The sequence below is a fragment of the Oryza sativa genome, chromosome 1 (genome assembly GCF_034140825.1).
Source record: "Oryza sativa Japonica Group chromosome 1, ASM3414082v1".
Classification (NCBI taxonomy): Eukaryota; Viridiplantae; Streptophyta; class Magnoliopsida; order Poales; family Poaceae; genus Oryza; species Oryza sativa.
This window is the reverse complement of record NC_089035.1, coordinates 41,829,377-41,852,068: the sequence shown is the minus strand read 5'-3', so window position 1 is coordinate 41,852,068 and position 22,692 is coordinate 41,829,377. Positions and strand designations below refer to the sequence as shown.

Sequence of the window (22,692 nt, the reverse complement as noted above, 5' to 3'; positions counted from 1 at the left end):
GCGAGGGAGAGGAGGGCACGGGCCACACGGCGGAGTTGCGCGAGGAGGGGCGCTCCCTCGCGCCGCCGGGAGACGCGGCGGAGGACATCGGTCGCCGTCGCCGGCGAACACCAGGATTCGATAGAGATCGAAAAGTAGTAGGTGATTTTCGCAGGAGCGGAATATTGGTAAGGGTCAGACTTGCTGTGTTGCAACCCCTCGTTCCCAACACATTTCCCTCGTTTTTCACGCGCACGTTTTTTAAACTGCTAAATGGTGTACTACTTAAAAAAGTTTCTATATGAAAGTTGCTTAAAAAATCAAATTAATCCATTTTTGAAAAAAAAACTAATACTTAATTAATTATGCGCTAATGAAACGCTCGGTTTTTCGTGTGGAGGGAATAGTTCACAATTCACATCGAGCTCATGCGAACACAGAGGACTTCTACCGCCAGTTTGACACAGCTTCAATAAAAAAAATGAAGTCCGGAGCTGAAGTCCACATTTTCTGGAGCTAAAGTCCAATCAAAACAATTTCAACTTCAATATAAAAATAAAAAATGAAGTGAGCTGACTAAAGTGCTCTAATAAAATAAATTAGAGAGGTAGAATTGGGTTTTAGTAACTCCATAACTACAATTCAAACCCAACTTTTGAAATTAAATTTTGAAATTAAATTTAGGAGTTTAGACCCTATCAAATGGGAAAGTCACACGCGATCAAACCATACAACTATGTCACTACCAGAGCAATCTAGGCCATCGGATCTCTTCCATTTCCCCTTCCAAACTTCGCCAGAGAGGAGATGACCTCCCCACCTTCGCCGCCATTTCTTGTGCAGACCCGCTGCTAGGAGGAGAGTGATTTGCAAGAAGATCGTTTGGCGGCGGGATGGCCACACGGCGTCGGTGACGGCGTCAATGGCAAAGAGCCCCCAAATCCCCTACTCCCTAGTCTAAAAAAACCTAATCCTAAATTCAAACACAGGATTGGTTTTTTTTTTGGGACGGAGGGAGTATGTTGACCTCTTTGGCGGCAACTACATATAGACGTTTGTGCAGGCTACGCCGTACGTCGCAGACCATGGCCAGCCTGGACAAGGGGGGCTTCGTGCCGTGCTACCAAGGGATCGGTAAGCATTATTACAAGTTTGTGGTACTCACCAATCACCAGACTGTTTTCTCGTACCAGGGTACTCCTTCCGTCGTCTCATGTTGTTTGGAAGTACAAGTTCCCAACACTTTTTTCTTGTTTTTCGCGCGCACGCTTTTCAAACTGTTAAACGGTGTGTTTTTTAAAAAGTTTCTATACGAAAGTTGCTTAAAAAATCATATTAATTCTTTTTTTAAAAAAAATAGCAAATATCTAATTAATCATGTGCTAATGGACCGTGCCGTTTTCCGTGCGGCCAGCTTGTGTTGGGAACACAAGGTTCCGAACACAGCCAAGTCGTTTTAGGTTTACACTAAGCTAATTTTTTTTAGTTTATTCAAGTTTATAAAAATATATAGTACTAACATCTGTAACATCAAATTCATAATTGAATATTTTGATAGTATATTTGTGTTGAAAATGTTGCTTTATATATATATATATATATATATATATATATATATATATATATATATATATATATATATATATATATATATATATATATATATATATATATATATATATATATATATTTGGTTAAATTTGAGGAAGGTTGATTTAGGACAAACCCATAATGTAATACTACGGAACAGAAGGAGTGATGTTTAATTCAAGCAGATAGCTTGAGATTGAATTCCTGATGATGCACTACGGAGTTATTCAAACTCTTTCACTGTTTCACATGCCCAAACTGAGTAGAGACTAATCAGTGAGTTTGGTGCAGAATGCAGATGTGCCTAATGAGCCGTGCATGATAACCGTACAGCTACTCAGCTAACGCGTCCTACTCAGATAACCCGTTGTGCACACGCAATTAAGTACACTGTCACAATCATAGCCAAAGCTGGCAAACATACACAGCACGATCCATTTTGATGTTGGTAGCGGCGAGCCAGAAAGGAGAAACTCTTTTTCAAAAGTTCAGATGAGTTACTGCAAAACAATTGGCCGTTTCGCGGCTGTGGCGCCTCTTACCGGTTAATTCAGGGTAAGCACAAGCAATTGCAGCGTAGTCCTGTCGCTGCTGGTTGCACATGAGAAAGGACAAAATTGTTGTTGGGACAAGCTAGAAAGAATACCCTGTGTTGGGGCCCATGGCATGGCCATCTGGAGTTGTTGCACGATGGAGTGCAGGGGGTCCATTGCTTTTATCCTGTTCTGAATTTCTGATCTGCATCTGCTGCTCAGACATCAAACTCTCGCCCCACCAAATTTCATATTCTGAATCTTGTCAAATGATACTCCACGTTAGTACTGACAAATTATTACTACTCCACTTAATATGAATCACTGACAAGCATTTTCCAAAAGCATCAGATTTCCATGGGGGGATTTAGACATGATAAGTCAATAATGGTTCAGATAATAGTTTTGGGTGAGTCCGGAATCGTGTCAATGAGAAACCGGAATCACTGTCAGGAGAAAATGTCCACAATTGAATGAATCTGACTTCTGATGTACAAGGGTCTGATGAAACAAATTCTACCACTAGGCTGCAGTAAATTACACGACGTAACAGTGTTCAAGAATGTGAATTGAACAAAGAAGATACACGAAGCTCCCAATGCTGCGGCCAGAGCAAACAATTCAACGATCAATTATCTGACAAATATGTACCAGGAACCTGATCGCGTGGTCATCATAGTTTTCGTCAAAAGGGTTTACTGTGCTTGGAGTTGTCTCTCTTGAGTTGTACTTTGAGTTTTTTACTGCCTAATTGGAAACCGTTCATCACACCAATGGCTGCCTGTGCGGAAGCAGGAGAATCGTAGCTTACAAAACCTGCACCCGTTAGAAAACAATTAGCAGACTATAAGCAAAATGTGTGTGTGTGTGTGTGTGTGTGTGTGTGAGAGAGAGAGAGAGAGAGAGAGAGAGAGATTACCAAAGCATTTGCTGGAACCCGTTGCTTTGTCTACAAAAACCTTAGCACTTAGTACTCTACCGAACCTCTGGAATGCATTGGAAAGGTCTTGGTCCCCATAATCTTGTGGGATATGATAGATAAATAGATTAGCTCCTGGAGGACCTGTAAGCATGAAGACTAGTCTTTAAAACATGATGGACTTCAAAATGACAGCTACACTGATAGTAAACATATATTCAGAAAGAGAGAGTATTAGTTAGCACAATCAGGTAGCTAACCATTCTTCAATATCTTTGTTAGATTTTTGTTCATCTCCTGAACTCTGATGTCCTTATATGCATTTGGATTCCTCATGTACAGAAGCACATTATAAACATTTCAGGATAACGTACATGGTATAGAATCAAAAGCCACATGATTTTTCTCGGAAAATGTATTGCTAAGGTTGCAGCTTTTTCCAGATAACATCTTGGAAGAAAACGGTGTTTTCTCCAGCACAAAGGCTAAAGGTGTAAGTAGAATGTGTCTAACCTTCTATTTGGCCACCAGGATTGCTACTGGGACTAGAAGATGCAGGAGAATTTGCATTTACAATTGGAACTTTAATCGAACTGAACGAATTCCCGAAAGGACGATTATTCATGAGACCACCAGGGTAGGATCCAGCATACTGCACACCAGGTACAGGTGGATAAGGGCTGCTTAACTGCATTGCGTTGAATGATCTAGGAACTGAATTAGGGGACAGTTCAGGGTTGACTCCTCGTATAGAGTTTCCTTGATTAACAGGTTGAACCATGTTTGGGAATGTGGCTTGATTCTGCATAGGAGATAAGGGGTACTGCATAAGTCCGTATGTCCCTGGTGGCTGCAAAAGAAAACAAAATCAGACTTATTCCAAGCAAAATATGTGTGCATTAAAAAAAAATCTTAAGCACTCTCTTGAAGCTCAATGCTAGGGTTTGAAGTACCGACAAAATTTTTCTTCTGTGAGAAAGTACCAACAATATAATGAAGAACGAAGATGAAGAATTTTAGCAGTTTGGACAAATGCCCCTTTTACACTGAATATGGCAAGAGCCACCATTTATGTGTGTAGCAGTACCAAATAGTGGCCATGAAACAACGTGAACCAAATTATTATTGGGGCATATCCTGATAATGTTTTCAGGTGACAAATAATATTTTTAAAGAAGAATATGACTAATATAGTTCTTGTGCTAAGTATACGACAATGTATGATGTAAAAAAAAATATTAAGAGAAAAGCACAAGTCACCTGATAGCCAAATCCATTATATTGAGGCATATATCCCATCTGTAAAGCCCCAAATAATGAAGATTGTTGCATAGGACTCGCGCTAGGCATATTAGATGATTGCAATTGAGCCTTTTGTGCTTTTCGGGCCTGCCTTTCCTTTTCTGTATCGGCCCATTTGACAACCAACGGCACACTAGAGCCCTAACAAATAAATCAGAAGAGATTATAATATATTCATGAAAAATAACGTGGGGTTTGAGAAGGGATGTAACTGGATAATATAATGCAGACACAAGGTATCAAATAAATGCAATAGCAGAGAGTGTCTTTAGCTTTGACTGTTTATGTGTATCAGACTCATGACTAAGTAGAGCTATGGATCATGTTCATGTGTGAATTGCAGTACATTTCAATAACCACTAAGAATTTTTCTGCTATTCTAACTAATTTCTGGCAAACCTCTATTTTGTGCTTCCCATTTAGAGCCTCAATAGCTGCCACTGCTTGCTCCTTTGTTTCATATTTAAGGAATGCACAGCCAGCTGCAATAACACAGTTAATTTAACAAAAACATTAGGTATTGTAAAGTTCCAGAGTCAACCAGTGCTTCTAGCTCTAAATGGTTAGGAAAATAGGTTATTCACCAGATCTCACCTTTACTTGTTTGTTGTGAACCCCTTAAAATCTGTAAATCCTTGATATTTCCATATTTGGAAAATAAATCAGTCAATTCGGTGTCCGTTACATTTTTTGGAAGCATTCCAATAAAAAGCTTGTGTTCTGGAGATCATAGCAAGTACAAGCATGAGTGCAATAAAATCAATGGCAAAAAGAACAGTTCTATGTAAAGGGCAATCATACCTAGTCTCTCCAACTCTCCATCAGCATATTTTACTTGTAAAGGACTTGATGCCTGAATTGATGAAAGAAAACGAAGATTGTCATCAGATAAAAGAAAGAAGCAACTGGGAATGTTTGGCAGCTATTCATGAACAAGGTGTCACAACAGTAGCTATTAACACTATAGAAAAAAAATGTCACGTAAATGTGCCTTGCTGGCTCCCAAAGTCAGTGATTACCAACTACCACACTCATATGCACTCCAACTTTTGTCCAACATTAGGACAAAGTCCTAACTTCCAAGACTTTATAGTTTGTTTCTATCATCATCCATGTTTCACGTCTCAACATTACTCATCTGATTGGGAGTGGGATTAGATGTCCAGTCTTATTCTGTGATTAACTGGGTGAAGACACCTGAACTGTGAAAGTAACATCAACCTACATAATTTTTTAAAAGTTTCCAAAACTAGTGAAATCATGAAGCTTTTTCATTCCGAAGAAAGAATTTGGTCCACCAGAGTATGCACCAGAATTAGTTTGAGATTTTGTCCCTATCTCAAAAGTTCTATTCAAATCCTAATCATAACACTCAGTCCATATTGTTTGGTCAGTTGGGAGTTGGGACCTCAGTTAGGTATGCTACAAAACTGAAGCTACAATCAGTTCATTTCCATACAGGATGGGTACAAAAGTGTGATGGCCAGATTGGTGATCTAACTTTTGTTAGGTGTGCCGCTATGAGAGTAAGATAGACCATCATGCAGCTGTTGACAGGTTAAATTTCCTATAGATCCAACTTTATTGCTGTCAAAGACCAAGCACACCCACTACTTGTTCATAGTGGTGTGGCTCGAAGTTTAGCCCTGCCTGAGGGTAAGTGTAATGTTTTTGTTTTCCAACCAAATATACATCCTTGAATCAGATTACTCGTTAACTATGCTAGCCATGAAACAAAACGTACTGAAACTAATACATGCATATCAGCAGCCTTGCAGCAGAACTGTGGAGAATAATGATGTTACTTATTGACTGAAAAATAAGGATAATCCATGTCCAGTGATTTTTAGACCACCCACCACAGATATTTAGCATGACCATTCCAAATTCTAGACCCCCTACCCAAGTCAAATTTCACCAGTGCCCCGCACTCCCACTACAGATTTCATTTTGGTCCCACCAAACAGCCAAATACATGCACAAGCTTCCAATGCTGTTCCTTGGCAACCAGATTATGGAATTTCAAAATCACATGTAATTTTCACCCCATAAACACGGGATCAGCTTGCAACAATTCAACTAAGGAAAACAGCATGAATTCAACTTTAGCATTGTAATATATTCCAACGATCACGTACCCCAGGAAGTGTGTGCTTATTGTGGTAAGCGTTCACTGCCTTGTCAGCCTCTTCCCTCGAGGGGCATATGAGGAAGCAGCACCCTGCATTAAGTTCATGACATCCAAAATTAGCATCAACCTGAGAGGCAGACAGATATAGCGAAGAAATAGAAAAAAAAGAAGAAGAAAGGCTATCAGGTGGCATGGGGCTACAGAGACAAAGAGAAAAGCACAAGCGGAGCAAATCTGGCTTGTCAATGTCCCAAATAAGAAGGATGCAGCATATGCCTTCTAATTTTGCAGCGATGTCTGCTCCACCCAAGTTTCCATTTGTAGCACGATCTCTAGGGTCTATGAAGCATTGAAAAGTGACTACTCTACACAATGCTAACATAAAGAAGTGAAAATTCACCGAATCGGGTAAAAACCCAAACTATCATCACATTTCTAGTTCGCTCAAATTAGAATAAATCATTGAACAACGTAATAACTTAGTTATCTCGCATAATATAAAAAAATGCATGACCATCTTGCATTTCTGAAGTCCGAGCAAAGCTCAAAATAGCCAAACAGAAGTCCGAACAAAGCTCGTCTTATGATATTCTGAAGCCCGATCCAAACTAAGTTCCATGCTCCAAAGCTCGAGTAAGAAGTGCCAAAATTACTGGTGGTAAGAGAAAATAAGTGGCCTGATTTGTACTCGTAGAAAGCACATTTGCGGCACAGCATTGCTCCCTAAACAAATTCAAGCTACGCACCCAAAGAAAAAAAACGCCGATAAACGTTCCGATAAAACCGCATTTTGAAAAACAAAGCAGAAAGGTGAAATTCGAAACGGCGTTGGACAAATTCGACTGATGAAACGCAATTCAGACCAATACCACTCAAAATTCAAGCTAAGAGCCCCACCAACGCCCCCCACCAACCAGATTAATTCGGCGCGAGATCTCGCTCCAGCAATGGAGCATATCAAGGCTAAAATCAAGAAGCACACGAAAATCCAGCCAAAAACGCTCGAATTCATTCCTCCGACGACATTGCGCGGAACAATCGCCACAGAAGCACGCGCGGAAGAAGCAAAGCAAAGGGGGGGAACAAACAGCCGCGGAGCTCGAATTCCCCGCAGGCATTGCCCCCCAAATCGAGCCCCGGGGCACGAGCAAGCGCCCGCGAGCCCAGATCCGGGGCGTACGGATCCGCACCTCGCGAGGCCTTGGTGGCCTTGTCCTTGATGACGGTGACCTCGTCGACGATGGCCACCTCCTGGAACATGGCGAGCAGCTCCGCCTCCGTCATGTGCTTCGGCACCTGCCCCACGAACAGCTTCACGCTCTCCTCCTCCGCTCCACCACCCCCACCCCCACCACCACCACCAGCGGCGGCGGTAGCGGCTGCTCCTCCCCCCGCCTCCGCCGCCGCCGTGGCCTTGTCGCCCTCCTCCGCCATTGGGGCCCGCCCGCCCGCTAGGGTTTCCGCCGGGAAGCCGAGCTGTGTGCGTGGGCGTGGGCGTCGCCGCGTGCTCGGCTGCTGCGTCTGCGTCTGCCTCCGCTCTCCGCCTCGGCGCTTGCGGTTAAGCGGTTTTCTGGTTTAGTTTTTTGTGGGTTTAGGTGGTGGTGGAGATGATGGAGTTGGAGTTGGGGAGCAATTAATAATTGCTAAATGGATATGCATGCAGTTGTTTGTACTGCTCCTCTCTCTCTCTATCTCTAAACTTTCTCTCTCTACATGATGAGAGAGAAGAAGAAGAGGGAAGGACTTGAGAAGACAAGGGAGGGAGGTTGTTGTCCTTGTGATGTTCTTCTTCTGTTGTTATAACGGTTTTCTTGCCGCTTCCTTTTTTGTTTCCTTACATTTATTTTATTTATTTTATTTTTTAAAAACATAAATTATTGTGTCTGTTAGGTATTGTCTGAATTTTTTTAAGTTTTTTATCATGACTTATATATATGTTGTTATACTATGATTAATCAGAGAATTATGGTTTTGCGTTTCTTTTTTTTTTTTGGTCTTGTCTCTATCATGAGGTCACAATAATCAATTATATGGATATGACTAGTGCTGAATTTTATTTACGATTTTGCTATATCTCACTCGAAAGATTTCTTCTTATCTCTCACTCGATTTTCTCACTCAAATTTACAGTGTGTTTTCTTGTAAATTACAGTGTAATTTATGAAACTTACACCGTAACTTTTGTAAGTTACGGTGTAATTTTTGAATCTTCGCATGTAAGTTTTGAAATTTATATTGGATTTGGTCTTTTTCTTGAAGATATGGTAATTTAGTGTCCATTATGGTGTTTCTTAGTTGCTTTTTGCATTTTAATGTGTCCATTGGATTTTAATCTAAAGATTAAAAATCTGTGTGATATGATCATAAAAATCTTTCGAAAGATGCATAGGTACTCCCTTTTATTTACCATGTGTGTTAGTATGCTATTAAGACTTCAGTATGCAAAGTATGAGGTGGCTTAAAATTTTAGTTTTTCATGGGTGATAGAAGATAATGATGGTTTGTCGTGGAATGAAGGTTAGGTTAGACAGCTAATCAACCACGCATCGTGGGCATGAGTTTGACGAGCTCAAGATAATGGAGGTTATGTCAACTCATGGACCACTTCAAATTTCAAAATTTATACACCCATTTGTGTGCTGCAACTTGTATTAAGGACTCTGAATGCAGCTGAAATTTGGGACTACAACTATGTATTCATGTCAGCAATAGAGAAAATATATACTACTCCAACTATGTAATCATGTGATAGCGATTTGCAATTTCAAAAAACGGTGACTGAGTAGTGGATCATGCAAGATAAGAAAATAAAAACAAATACAATTGTGGGTTCTTTTAAAATTAAATTTGTATATTGAACACTACTAACACAAGTTTCGGTTTTGTTGCTAGATTGGGTTCCACCATGCATGCATGCATACATAGATTGGTTTCAAATGAAAGTAAATTAAATGGCAGCCATGGATCTGGGGAATGTTGGACAGGGACATAAAAGGCTACACAAGCCAATCGGAACAGCGGAACTCTCACTGTCAATCCTTCTAAAACAGAGCTGGCATGTTTGATTGGAGCTTGCTCTTCTCAACAAGTCTGTCTCAAAATGGAATAATTGGTTTTGCTCAGGTAAATCTGTCTAAATCGGTATCTCCTAATTGCGAATCAATGCATAAACATATACAAGGATGCTATATAATAGTATACGTAGTAGTAGGAACAATCTACTCCTACTTATCACAGTTGTCGACTTGTCATTGCCAGGTTCAAATTGAATCATACTCCATCTGTTTTATATTATAAATCGTTTTTATTTTTTCCTAGTCTTTTAAGTTTGATCAAATTTATAAAAAAATATAATAATATTTAAACAAACAAACATATTAACCATTATCAAAATACATTCAAGGTTACATTTAAAGAAACTGGTTTGATGTTGTAGATGTCGCTAATTTGTTTGACTAATAACAAAGTCAAAACGATATGTAATATGAAATGGAGTATTACATTGATATAACTATTCAATGATTCTGTGGTTACCTATTAATCTTCCCACATGAGCAAAAAAAAAAAAGTTACTAATGCAATGATACATGATCACTTGACTGTGAAAAAAAAACTCTTATAGAAAAAGATAAAGGACAGAGATTAGGAGGCTATGCTACTTAGCTCTCGATCCGCTTTTAATGATGGGGGTGCCCCATGAAACATGATCCAGATGTGTCTGAATGATTCGGGGCACTGCTGAAACCCAAAGCTCTCCTTGGATTATGCCTCCTGATCTTTAACAAAGCTGATCACTGTTTAGTAGTATTGTCGGATTTAGCAGGCACTTAAAAAATGAACCAGAATTGTAATCTTATCCATTTATTGTATATACTTCGTTGCAATTAACGACTTACCCAGATCCCTAGCTAATGAGCATTATATGCGGCTCCTTCAGGTTAACTTCAGCAGAATGCAATATTACTATGATTAATTGCCCCAGGTCCGAACGAGTCAAATCAAATCATCCTCTGTTGTGTGCTTTGGTAGCAATAATGAGCCAAATTGCAACTTTCTGCTTTGCGAGGGAAGAAGCCTGCAGATACAGTGACACACATTCTGCTATGCCCAGACTCCAGAATCCAGCCATCCAGGCCATTACCTTTTCAGAAAGAAAGCAGATGTCTTTACTCTTTTAATAACTGTACTATTACTCCTAACTGCAGCGCCATATAGGGCAGGCTCACTCATCTGATCGGTAATCACACAGCTGGTAGATATTGTACTCTAGTCACACAAAAAAACGAATCTAAAATTAGATATAACACACTCTATTAATAAATCTGGAGAGAGCTGTATCCAAATTCATAGTACTAAAATGTATCACATCCAATACTAGATTGGGTTTTTTTATGAGATGAAGGAAGTACTGGAAAGTGTCAATCTTAGATGAGAACCTCGACCATCCTAGCTAAGCATGTTTTCTCGGTTCACCTTTCTGATTGAGCGTCGAAACTCAACCCCCTGGTTTTCACCAAGTTTCAATCAGATTTTGATAAATTTTTAGTTAAATTTAATGTTCAACTTTTGAATACTCGAAAACCACTTGAAATTGCACTCGGAATCTACTTTGTCTCATGTTGAAACCTCAAAATTCCACAGTTATTTATCTGTTTTCGTCGAAAACATGAACCCTCCTTCCTCAAGAGAAGCTGAACAAATATTGGAGTGTGTACTGAAGAGCAGGAACCCAAAGTTACCCAGAGAAAGGACGGTCAGGTGTACAAACCGACAAGCATTTATACCACATTTATTACAGATGGAGGGAGAGATGGAGGCTTCAGCCGTTTGGATTTTGGTTAAAATTAAAGGTAATGTGACTGAAAAGTTATGTGTGATGTGATAAAAAAGACTGAATTTTGGATCCAAACTTTAGATCTAAACACAGCCAGAGATCCCAGCAGCAAATTGCAATTGTTAAAAGAGGGCAAAGTGTGTGTGCGTGTGTGTGCATTTCTAGGCTGGATTCCAGTGCAGCCACATGCGTTGTGTCTGCTGCCGCCGCGACCCATTTAGGACAGGAACAGCCAAGCCACTAGCCCGTGCTGACCTGCTAGAATTAACCAGGTGAATCAACTTAATACTGCTCTAGGGCTGTGATCTTTCCTTCGAGTTCCTAACCTCACCTCCCTCTTTCTCCACGCACACGCTTCCCAAACTATCAAACGGTGTATTTTTTACAAAAAGTTCCTATATAAAAATTGTTTTAAAAAATCATATTAATCTATTTCTAATTTTTTTACTAATACTTAATTAATCATATACTAATCAGTCACTCCGTTTCCGTGAGAAGGGGAGAGGTCCCAACCCTCCTAAATAACACAGCCGGCTCACCAGACACCACCAATCTGTCTCTGTTTGATCCTCGTTGTCAAGCCCACAGCTAAGCTAACTCACTCCTTTAATTGCTTAATTAACTCCACCTGACACTGACAGGACATTTAGGCAGCTGCTGACCGTACTCATAAATTATACTTCCTTTATCCACAAACACAAATATATTTCACGTTTAAATTTATACTCCTTTACAAAAGTGGTGGACCCCACCTACCATGATAAATTTTGTAAATAACCCTTTGAACCTATTAATACTAGAAAACAATAAAATCTAAATGGTTAGTCACATGTAAAATCATATTTAGATGGATATGATTGGCAATTTGCCGGTTCGTTAAAAAAAATATTTAGATGGATATGTCTATAGTAAAAAGATGGATAACACATTCTTAAAAAATGTATTTTTATTTATTTTAAATAATATTATAATGTATTTTTCCTGTAACAAAGCACGGCGGAATTCAGCTTGCAAGCATTTATGGATGACTACCAATCATCTGTTATGATTCCTTGTATTTATCAGTGTTGCACTGAGTATGATGTTTTCTACTAATCAGATACTACTACCTCCATATTTTAATGTATGACGTCGTTGACTTTTTATCCAACGTTTGACCATTCGTCTTATTCAAAAAAATTATACAATTATCATTTATTTTATTGTGACTCGATTCATCAACAAATGTTCTTTAAGTATGATATAAATACTTTCATATTTGCACCAAAATTTTGAATAAAACGAGTTATCAAACGTTGATCGAAAAGTCAACGGCGTCATACATTAAAATACGGAGGGAGTACTATAGTAATTTCACTCCATATTAATCTCTGAAATGCTTATAGGGGTATTTACGAATACAAAATTGCACTCATAGAAGAAACGCAATCAATGCACACACCAAACAACTCATCATGTATCGAGCTTATGATGATCAGAATTCATAGGTATTTACACTGAAAGAGCACACAGTACATGCTCAAGGCAGTGTGAGGGGGAAAAAAGGAGAAAAAAAAAGGCGATCACTTCTTGACGAACTGGAGGCCGTTGGCCTGGGAGTACCTCTCCATGAATCGCATGAACCTGTCCCACTCCCGCGGCGTGCGCATGACGTACTTGGCCTCGATGAGCGCCGGCTTGCCGTTGACGAACTTGGCGCTGACGTCCACCGACTGGAGCACGCCCTCGTCGTCGATCATGTAGAAGCCGGTGATGTCGCCGAGCTCTGCCGACGAGTCGAACACCGACGGCTGGTCGAAGGTGAAGATGGCCACGCCGTTGGTGCCGTCCCGGGACTTGGTCAGCCGCACGTCCGGGATCGTCTGCTCGTCGGTGCCCTGGATGAACTGGATCGCCGGCCTCGCCGCCATCATCACCACCTGCATCGACGGCCGACTCCGGTGGAGGGACGCCGGCTTCGTGCGCCGGCACTGCAGGGAGACGCCGCCGAACGATGAATGCAGGCTTTGGCTAGGGCCGCCTGACGAACCTGAAAAATGCCAAAATGCATAGCAGTAAATAGACTGATGTTTAGTAGTATTACCTTGATAGTTTCACAGGTAAATTAACATGGTGCATGGGTTATTTTGCTGTTTAACAATCAAATGCTACACCAGATATGTTTGATCATGGCTTGAGGCTTGAGCTGTTGAGCTCCTTTGGATCTTCTTGCTTAATATGGGTGATTTCAATGGGACAATCTCTGAGTAAAAAAAAATGTTTCTGACTGCATTTCTCAACATCCAGGTCAGATAATGCCATTTTTTTCTGAAACGTTTCTATTAAGATACACGATGTTTATATGAGCAAAGGTGTGTTGATTATGCTACAAGTAAAATATATTGTGTATGGACCAATTTATCTTCATTTCAGTCCTCAAAAATGTAAGAAAATTCCATGTCTCAATCCTGATTTCTGTGTATCAGGTTAATTCTTTTCCAGATATCTCTGAGCCAGTAATCACTAAAAATTTATACTACGCATATGTTTTTTTCTTTCCACATAGCTTTCATTCAGAGAAGAAAAGTTCGTCAGATAAGTCAACTACTATGAATGTGAGATATAAGCCAAGTAATCTGTGTAGCTCTACGACTACAGAGTTGAGAGTACAGTCCATTTTCTGAGCATCCAAGGCCTGAAACCTTGAACCACAGTTTAGTGATCAAATAATATGTGGCTAACTAGCTATGTGCTCAGTAGACAGAGGTATATTACATTAAGAAAAACAACTTAGCTTTATATCATGTTAATCCAAGGAAAATTACATTCTTAGCAAAGTATAACAAGCATGATGCAACAAAACAAACATAACTTCAAACAATCAATTCTGACCTATCAAAGCAAGAACAAAGCCCAGGAATATAATAACTACTTCGAAGAAATTAAAATGCAGCTTCACAGAGAGCCATACCTGCGGGGCATCGTCGGGGCTGTGCTCGTGCCGAGATCGGCGAGGCGACGGCGAGAGCTTTCATCACAGCGGCCATCCTGCTGCCGTTTGGTGGCTCTTGGAGGAGGTGGTGGTGGATGAGCGCCAAGGAGGAAGGAAGGAGAGGAGGGGTGAAATGCAGAGGGAGGTCGGGGTTTGAGTGGTGCAGAGGGGGAGGGGAGTGCAGAGAGCGATTGGGTGGTGGCGTGTCTCAAACAGAGCCATCCATCCATCCATGCTTCTGCTCATCTGGTGCCTATTCCCCTCTTATAACTACTTTTTTATACCATCCCTATGGAATTTAGTATTTGCATGTATACCCTTCTCCACATTTTTCTTAATACATTTTTAGATTTGTGACTTGCAAGGAATAGAAGAAATTACACATGGTTAGCAGCAGTTAATATATATGCATGGCTAAAAAATGATCATGAAAAAAAAAACTGTAGCGGAATCATATATTCAATACTTGTACCATGTTCTATCGAGCATGAAACAAGAAGTATCTGGGGTCTTGAGAAAAAAAAACATTTCACACATTAATGGGGATTTCGACCTGTGCCTATAATACATATATATAGCTTCTGTGGTGATTGAACTTACAGTTTAACCGATGATGCTGCGGCCACGGGGCTTCATCAATCCTTTATCTTGCAAAATGTCCCTGACTTGCACTGCGCCACTCCACATGTCTTGATACGCATACAGGTTAGACATGGTCACATAATATCCACTATTTTCAGGCTCCAGACAGAGCAAATGCTTGGCAACGGATTCACACATCTTCAGTTCAGATTTCTTGCTGCAAGCACTTAACAGCGCACCCCAGACTCCATGTGCTTGTTTCGATGGTAAACTCTCCACAAACTTATGTGCTTCCTGCAGCCGACCAGCACGCCCAAGCATGTCTACAACACAGACATGGTGTTCTGGGGTTGGGATAATCCCAAAATGTTCTATCATAAGATGGTAGTACTTCAATCCTTCATCAGTAAGTCCAGAGTGACTGCAAGCTGACAACAGAGCAATAAAAGTACTTCTTGTAGCTTTCACTCCAGAATTATTCATCTTCCAGAAAATTTCAATCGATTTCAACCCAAGCCCATGGAATCCAAAAGCTGATATCATGGAATTCCAGCAAGCAATCGATTTTTCAGCAGAAGATTCAAATACTCTGATCGAAATGTCCAGTCTTCCGCACTTACTATACATATCAACAAGTGATGCTGAAATAAAAACGTTAGTTTGCAGACCAAACCTGACCACATGCCCATGAATGTTCTTTCCTTGCCTAAGATCCCCAAGTTGAGTGCAAGCACAGATAATGCCGACAATAGATATTTCATTGGGTTCAAAATCCTCCATCTTCTTGTAGAACTGAAATGCCCTCAAGCCTTCGTTATTCTGTGCAAAACCAGAGATCATGCAATTCCAGGAGCACAGATTTCTACCAACGAGACTAGAGAAAATTAACTCAGCACTTTCAGTATCTCCAAATCGGAAGTACATGGTAAGCAGGGCATTCTTTACCCTTAAATTGAATTCAATCAAGCGCTTTAGCGCCATGCAGTGGATGGACTTCCCAAGGGACTGCAGTTTCAGGTTTCCACATACTGATAAAACACTGACTAATGTAATGCTATCAGGATTTAGTGTTAACGTTGAATGCATAAACTGAAAGGCTTCTAACGCATCTCCGTAGAGTCCATTTTGTACACAGCCCACAATTGCTGTATTCCATGAAATAATATCTGATATGGGAGTTATGCTTTCCAGCAGTGAAAAGGCGGCCAGAGAGTCACCACAGCATATATACATGTGTATCAGAGAGTTAGCAGCTGAAACTCCAGTCAGAAACCCATACTTCAGGATGAAAGAGTGAACAGACTTGCCAAAGTTAAGGTCTTGTGGACAAAAACATGAAGGTATAACAGCTACCACAGTGCTCAAGGTGCAGCTTAGGCCTTCAGATAGTAGTCCTTTGAACATAGCTTTAGCCTCTTCTCCAAGTGAATCGTTTCTTGAGTAACCAGAAATCATTGTGTTCCATGAGATCAGGTCTCTCATTGGCATTGTCCTGAACAAAATGCGTGCTGTAGATGGGTCATTGCATTTCATATACAAATCAAGTAAGCTATTTCCTACAGAACACTCCTCGTAAATATGTCCTTTTTTTATTATGTATCCATGGACTTCTTTCCCTTCAGGAAGTAGGCCATGATCACCACAAGCTGAAATTATAGTCACTAAAGTGGCAACATCTGGCTGGTTCTTTGATCTCATTTCTTGGAACATACACATGGCTTCATTAACTCTATCATTCTCTACCAGCCCCTTGATCATAGCATTCCATGTTACCAAATTTTTGTTGGAAGTGCTTAGAAATACCTCCTCTGCAGCCTCTGGAAACCCAAGCTCATAATAGAATGTTATCAGGGAATTTGCCACCGAACTGGTAGTGTCTTCGTAACCGAGTTTGATCACAGAGCTATGGACAGACTCCCCAAAGGAGAACAGGTCCTTGAGATGAGAGCAAGCTGAAAGGACACAAGACAGGCTCACCTCATCTGCCTGAAAACTGGAACGGACCATTTCCTTGAAGTAATATGCTGAAATCTCAGCAAGTCCATTAAATAAGCTTCCACTTACCATAGAATTCCATGATGTAGTGTCCCTATATGGCATCCTCTGAAACACAACCTCCGAAGAGTAAAAATCCCCACACTTTGCATACATGTCCATGAGAGTATTCCAAAGGCTCAGATCAGTGTCTAGGCATCTCTTCAGTGCCATTCCATGAAAGGCAATCCCATGCTCCAAGCTCCTTGCACGGGACGCCCCCGACAGCATAATGACCATTGACGTCGAATCAATCACCCCAAGCACGTCCACCATCCACCGGAAAAGGACCACAGCATCGCCATAACGGCAGTTCAACGTCAAAGCACTGATCGCGGCATTCCACAGGATCAAGTCCGGTGCAGCGGCCTCGTCGAACACCTGCAGAGCGGAGCACACGTCGCGCACCCGGGAGTAGGCCGTGATGACGGACGTGCGCACGGGCGGATCCAGCACGGCCCCCGACTTGAGAGCCGCGCAGTGGAGGGCCGCGACGCCGTCCGCTTCCTCGCGTGACGCGCCCCTGCATGCGCCGAGCGCGCGCACGATGGAGCTGGCTCTGCGCGGCGTTTCGTCGAGCAGGTGGTGGGCATCCGCCGGTGCATGGTGAAAGCGAGCTGTGAGTTGGTGGAGGAGGAAGGGGTCGAGAGGGGAGGCGATCTGGACGAGCGCGGCTGTGGAGCGAACCGCGGTGGCGGGGTTCACGGCGGCGAGCAGTCGGGGAGTCCGGCGTAGCATCCACCGCCAGTCCGCCGCCGGCGCTAGGCGTTAGCTGCGGCAATGCGAATATGCGACCGCATCGTTGGTTTCAGGCTTCAGAAGGTTCGATTGATTGCGCGGTTCAGAAACTTCAGAACTCAGAAGCATAGGCCTCGACGGCCCAAAAGTTCGAGCCCATTCAACAAGGGTTTGGGCCCATTTGGGCTACGGCAATTTCAGCCCAGCTGGGAGCTGTTTCAAAGCCCAGCAGAAGGATTAATTTCGGTCAGTTTCAGGTTAAGCCCATTTTGATTCAAAGGAAATTCAGGGTGTGTTTAGTTCTTCGGGGGTAAAGTTTTTAAGTATATGGACACACATTTGAAGTATTAAACGTAGACTAGTAACAAAACAAATTATAGATTCCGCCTATAAACTGCGAGACGAATTTATTAAGCCTAATTAATCAGTCATTAGCAAATGTTTATTGTAGCATCACATTGTCAAATCATGACGTAATTATGCTCAAAAGATTCGTCTCGCAATTTACATGCAAACTGTGCAATTGGTTTTTTTTCACATTTAATGCCCCGTGTATGTGTCTAAACATTTGATGTGATGTTTTTGGCCAAAATTTTTTGGGATCTAAACAAGGTCTCATATGAATTTTAGAGAATTTCATTCCTATAGGAATTTTTTCTATATAGCCCTTTGAATCAAATAAATAAATTCTATAGAAACCTATGAAATACCTAATGCCAAGTTTTGGAGAAAAACTAACATAAGGTTCTACCTCATATAAACTTTCCATTGAGTTTTTATCTCTTCTCTAATTTCTGTGTTTTTCCTACGGTTCAATCAAACAGTTATTCCTGTGTTTTGCAATACTCTGTTTTACACTTACATTCATATCAAAGTCATGCATTTTCCTATTCCTACGTTTTTTTCAATCATGCAATTAAAAGGGCCCTAAACTTGTTCAGTTTTCAGTTGAAAGCCCTGCCCTAGAAATTCTTAAATAGAAGTGGTCCCTTTTTCAACTCTTAAATTTGTAAAATTAGTTGAAAGCAGAGCCAATTATGTAACCATGTCAACCCAAACAGACTAATTAACCCTAGGCCCGAGTAATAAAGTTCTAAGCCCAACTACACATATACAGCGATCCCAGTCTCATCAATACTGCTCAATCAAGTGCTTAGTATCTTGCCTAATGCTAGACTAGGCCATGCACCACAGTAACTAAGGGGGTGTTTGGGAGAGAGGGGCTAAAACATACTACCTGCGTCCCATATTACTTGTCTTTTTGAGTTTTTATTTATCAATGTTTGATCATTCGTCCTATTCAAAAAATTTTGGAATTATTATTTATTTTGTTTGTCAATTGCTTTATTATCAAAAGTATTTTACATATGACTTATCTTTTTTTATATTTGCACTAATTTTTCAAATAAAATAAATGGTCAAACGTTACAAATAAAAAGTCAAAAACACCATCTATTATGGGACGGAGGGAGTAAGTCTCTCCTCTAGAGACTTATGGTTTTAAGAGTTTAGCCCCTCTCTCCCAAACACCCCCTAAGCACACTAACTTCATCCCTCAATGATGTTGTTAATCTACTCCCTTCTCTCTTCCCCTAAAGTTTGGCAGGACAGCATCCAATCCTGACGTCCAAGACGACACGGCGCAAACAATGGAGATTCTTCCAACCATCCCTCCCATCTCTGGATGAGGAGCAGCTAGGACATTCACGTGACAAGCCTCGCTTAATAATACTAACACTCCATCCATTGGCCTCTTCTCACTACACGAATCTTCTCTCATAGACACACACTCGCGCTCACATGCTTCTTTCACATCACCATTTTCACCATTCCAGCATCTTCAGACACCGGTCGTGCTCTTTTGTTGTTCTTGGGAACCTCTGCTCAGCTTCCCTCATACCCAAAAGTCTTGTCAAATGTTCAGTCTTGTTTTTACCTCGACATCGAGCAGTAAACTTCACTGTGCATCTGCGTTGGATGCTGAGCCGGATAGTACGTGACACTGTAACTCCATTAACAATTACCGGAGGAGTGATTTAGTTTAGATGCTTATTGGCAGATTAATCATAAGGTAAACAGTAACAGAGGCGAATGGCAAATGGACACTACACGTGAAGAGACTGGGCAGGTCAGGGCTAAGAAGACATGGTCGACTGATCCCATCTTGATCATGCTCAAACTCACGGATGTCCTTTTCCTATCATTGGATGCCCTTTTTGTGTTTGCAGCTATGCACCAGCTTCCTTTCTCACTTCACATGTTCGTGCATTGCCGTTTTATACTACTAAATATCAGCTCTGTTGATTTAAATTCAGAACATTTTGTGAGAGTTGTTGTCTGAATGTTTCTGATTCAGAGACTCAAATGGACCTCTGGAAATGTGGTAATAATCACGCATTTGAACTTATTACTTTGGGTGACAACTTTTTTGACCTGCCAGGTTGAGAGTGGAACAGTGATATGGGAATAGGTAGAACAGTAGGACATTTTTGTTCTTTGTCATTTGTCCATGATATGTCAGGACAACAATGCACAGCTGGTCTTTCTACTGATCCTTGATTTGGTACCACCAGCTTTGCATAGCATAGCATATCTCATCCTTATCTTCAAACTTTTCTTTGATTAGTTTAACCTTAGCTCATGCAGTTATCTTGTAAACTTCTCCGAGAGAGCAAAGGAAGCTAGTAATTATTAAGAACAAATACTATTTGTTAAAATACTGTAAATTGCAAAAGAAAAACCATTTCCTTGACAAGTATGCTGGTCCAACGGCATCCTCTGATAGTCTGATTAGGAGCTTCCAATTTTTTATTAGACGGTTTCCAGAAACAACAGTCGATGTTCTTTGGTAGTAGATGCATTGTTCAGAGACCACGTGAGCTTCTCTTACCATGAATTAAACTACAAGATCACATGCCTGCAGTTTGATCATGTCTTAAAAAGTTACTAATTTCTTGGCAGAGTGGCAACGCCAGAAGCTTTACGGTAATCATGAGGTGATCATCAACCTAAAGAAACAGGAAAGAGAGAATATAGAATTTCGATGAATGGCGTTCCAGTTGCATACTGCACTTTCTGGTGAATTATTATGTTCTCTTTTAGATATTTTTTCCTTGTTCTTTATTAATTCATAAAGCCACACTTTTTTCAGGTTATGCGCAGTTCTGGAAAGAGAAGGAATAAATAATTCCCTAGCCTGTACACCGAATGGTTTAATCAGCATCAAATACTCCTAACATGAACACCAAAACAATCATAAATACCATTATTACTGCTTGAAGCAGAGTCACCGCCACTGTGACTGGCTTGTGGGCCCATCAAACCAAGAACAATTGGCTCGTGTATCAACTATCAACTGTTGATGCAGAATTGCAGAACATGAACATGAAACAAGAACAGGGAATTGGAACTGAAGTTTCAGTGAGTGAGAAGTGATAGGAACAGACTATTATCCTCTCTGATTTTATTACAGCAATGAACCAAGTAATCCCCTCATAACAACAATTACAAAACAGAAAGAAAAAAAAAACTATAGCATGTAGCCGCCCCCATCCAGAAACAATTACGTAAACTTGACAGAAAAATTTACAGGAGATCGAAAGCTAAAAAAATTTAGTGAAATGAAGCAACAATTTCTTCACAATTTTTGCTGCCAAGAATACAAAGCCAACCGACCAACCAACGGCCAACTTTTTTTCCTGCACGACTGAACCCGAAGGCTGCAACTGCAGCTGCAGCTGCTGTCGCTTGCACCACTCGCCCACTACACCAACCACATGGCCACTAGCCCCACGGCCACGGGGAGCGCCCACGCCGCCGCCGCCGCCGTCGTCGTCGACGGCGGCGGCGCGCGGGACTGGGCGGCGACGGCGGGCGCGGAGCCGAACGGGGCGAGCGCGGAGTCCGGCAAGAGCGCGTCGGGGTTGGGCGGGCTCGGGCTGGAGGGGATGGTGGGCATGACGTCGGACGGCGCCTCGGCGGAGCCGTCGGAGTCGGGCCCCGGGGACGGGAGCAGCGGCATTATGTCCGGCGAGAGCGCCGGCGCCGGCGGGAGGACCGCCGCGGGCGCGGGCGCCGCGTGCCTCCCGCCGCCGTGGCCCGGCCCGGTGGGGAGCCGCGGGTACTCCGGCGCCGCGGAGATGGCCGACGTCCGCAGCGCGGCCGCGGGCGCCGCGAGGACGACGAGCACGAGTACGAGGAGGAAGAAGGCTCGCCCGCCGCGCGCGCGGGCGCTCGCCATTGGTGGCCGCGTGCGCTGTGGGTGGTGAGGCGAGCGTGCGTGAGCGTGGGTGCGGGCGGCGAGAGCGAGGCGGATTGCTCGACGATTTGTATGGCGCGCGGCGTACTGTAGTAGCTGTAGATGCGTGTGTTTGCGTGAGATGTGAGAGCTAGTTCAGCGAGTGGAGTTTGGAGTGGTGGTGGTGGTCTCGGGTTTTGGAGTTTGGTCGGGGTGGGCCCGAGGCATGGGCCCAAGGCACATGTTGTATGGCGGCACGCTCGTACTGGGCCAGGAGTAGTAACTGCCGTATTTCTCGGCTAGGCTTTAGTGTATGTAAGACTTTTTAATGGGCTCAAAGTTTGGGCCAATGCTACGGAAAAGGAATGACCGTAAGAGCAAGTTTAATAGTATAGCCAACTACTAGATCCAATTCATCTATAGCCAATCTAATAGCTCATTCATACAATAGTTACATACTACACTATTAATATCTGGTCCCACCTGTCATACACACACTGCGTCTTAGAGTCCGTGCTATAGCTGGCTACAAATCTGTAGTCCGCTGCCATTCTCTCTCTTTATTTATCTTCTTAAAATATATTTACAGCTGGTTTATAGCCTGCTACTGTACTTGCTCTAATTTGGCCCAAGATAGGTCCAAAATGGCTCGATCGCTTATTCGGCAGCCCAGGAAGCAGCGAGCGTGCAAAGTGGTGATGCAACTGTGTTTCTTTGTTGTGAGAGTTAACTGTAGGCTGAATTAAACTATTCGCTGTGGAGTTAAAAAGTAGCCTTCCTCTTATTGTCTGCGTTTGTATTGTGCTTTTTTGAAAAAAAAAATCTGCATTAGAAGGTAACAG

The 22,692-nt window shown here is 42.0% G+C and overlaps 4 protein-coding genes across 4 annotated transcripts; all 4 read right to left on the bottom strand.

Moving 5' to 3' along the window:
* Positions 1-2,476: 2,476 nt before the first annotated feature.
* On the bottom strand, positions 2,477-8,031 carry LOC4326538 (RNA-binding protein BRN1). The gene is made up of 9 exons (XM_015755219.3): positions 7,645-8,031; positions 6,462-6,544; positions 5,125-5,176; positions 4,918-5,043; positions 4,723-4,805; positions 4,282-4,464; positions 3,535-3,871; positions 3,022-3,165; positions 2,477-2,918 (listed from the first exon to the last, which is right to left on the bottom strand). The coding sequence occupies exons 1-9, from the start codon at positions 7,886-7,888 to the stop codon at positions 2,788-2,790; spliced, it is 1,383 nt and encodes a 460-aa protein (XP_015610705.1). The 5' UTR covers positions 7,889-8,031; the 3' UTR covers positions 2,477-2,787.
* Positions 8,032-12,651: 4,620 nt separating this feature from the next.
* LOC4326537 (photosystem II reaction center PSB28 protein, chloroplastic-like) lies at positions 12,652-14,393 on the bottom strand. The gene is made up of 2 exons (NM_001398024.1): positions 14,239-14,393; positions 12,652-13,317 (listed from the first exon to the last, which is right to left on the bottom strand). Exons 1-2 carry the CDS (start codon positions 14,312-14,314, stop codon positions 12,851-12,853), a joined length of 543 nt encoding a protein of 180 aa, NP_001384953.1. The 5' UTR covers positions 14,315-14,393; the 3' UTR covers positions 12,652-12,850.
* A 296-nt stretch (positions 14,394-14,689) lies between these two features.
* Positions 14,690-17,711, bottom strand: LOC107276608 (pentatricopeptide repeat-containing protein At3g16610). Its single transcript, XM_066306774.1, has 2 exons — positions 16,906-17,711; positions 14,690-16,793 (listed from the first exon to the last, which is right to left on the bottom strand). Exons 1-2 carry the CDS (start codon positions 17,611-17,613, stop codon positions 16,737-16,739), a joined length of 765 nt encoding a protein of 254 aa, XP_066162871.1. The 5' UTR covers positions 17,614-17,711; the 3' UTR covers positions 14,690-16,736.
* Positions 17,712-21,045: 3,334 nt separating this feature from the next.
* On the bottom strand, positions 21,046-22,230 carry LOC4326536 (classical arabinogalactan protein 26). The gene has a single exon (XM_015788225.3). It carries the CDS (start codon positions 21,851-21,853, stop codon positions 21,377-21,379), a length of 477 nt encoding a protein of 158 aa, XP_015643711.1. The 5' UTR covers positions 21,854-22,230; the 3' UTR covers positions 21,046-21,376.
* Positions 22,231-22,692: the final 462 nt, after the last annotated feature.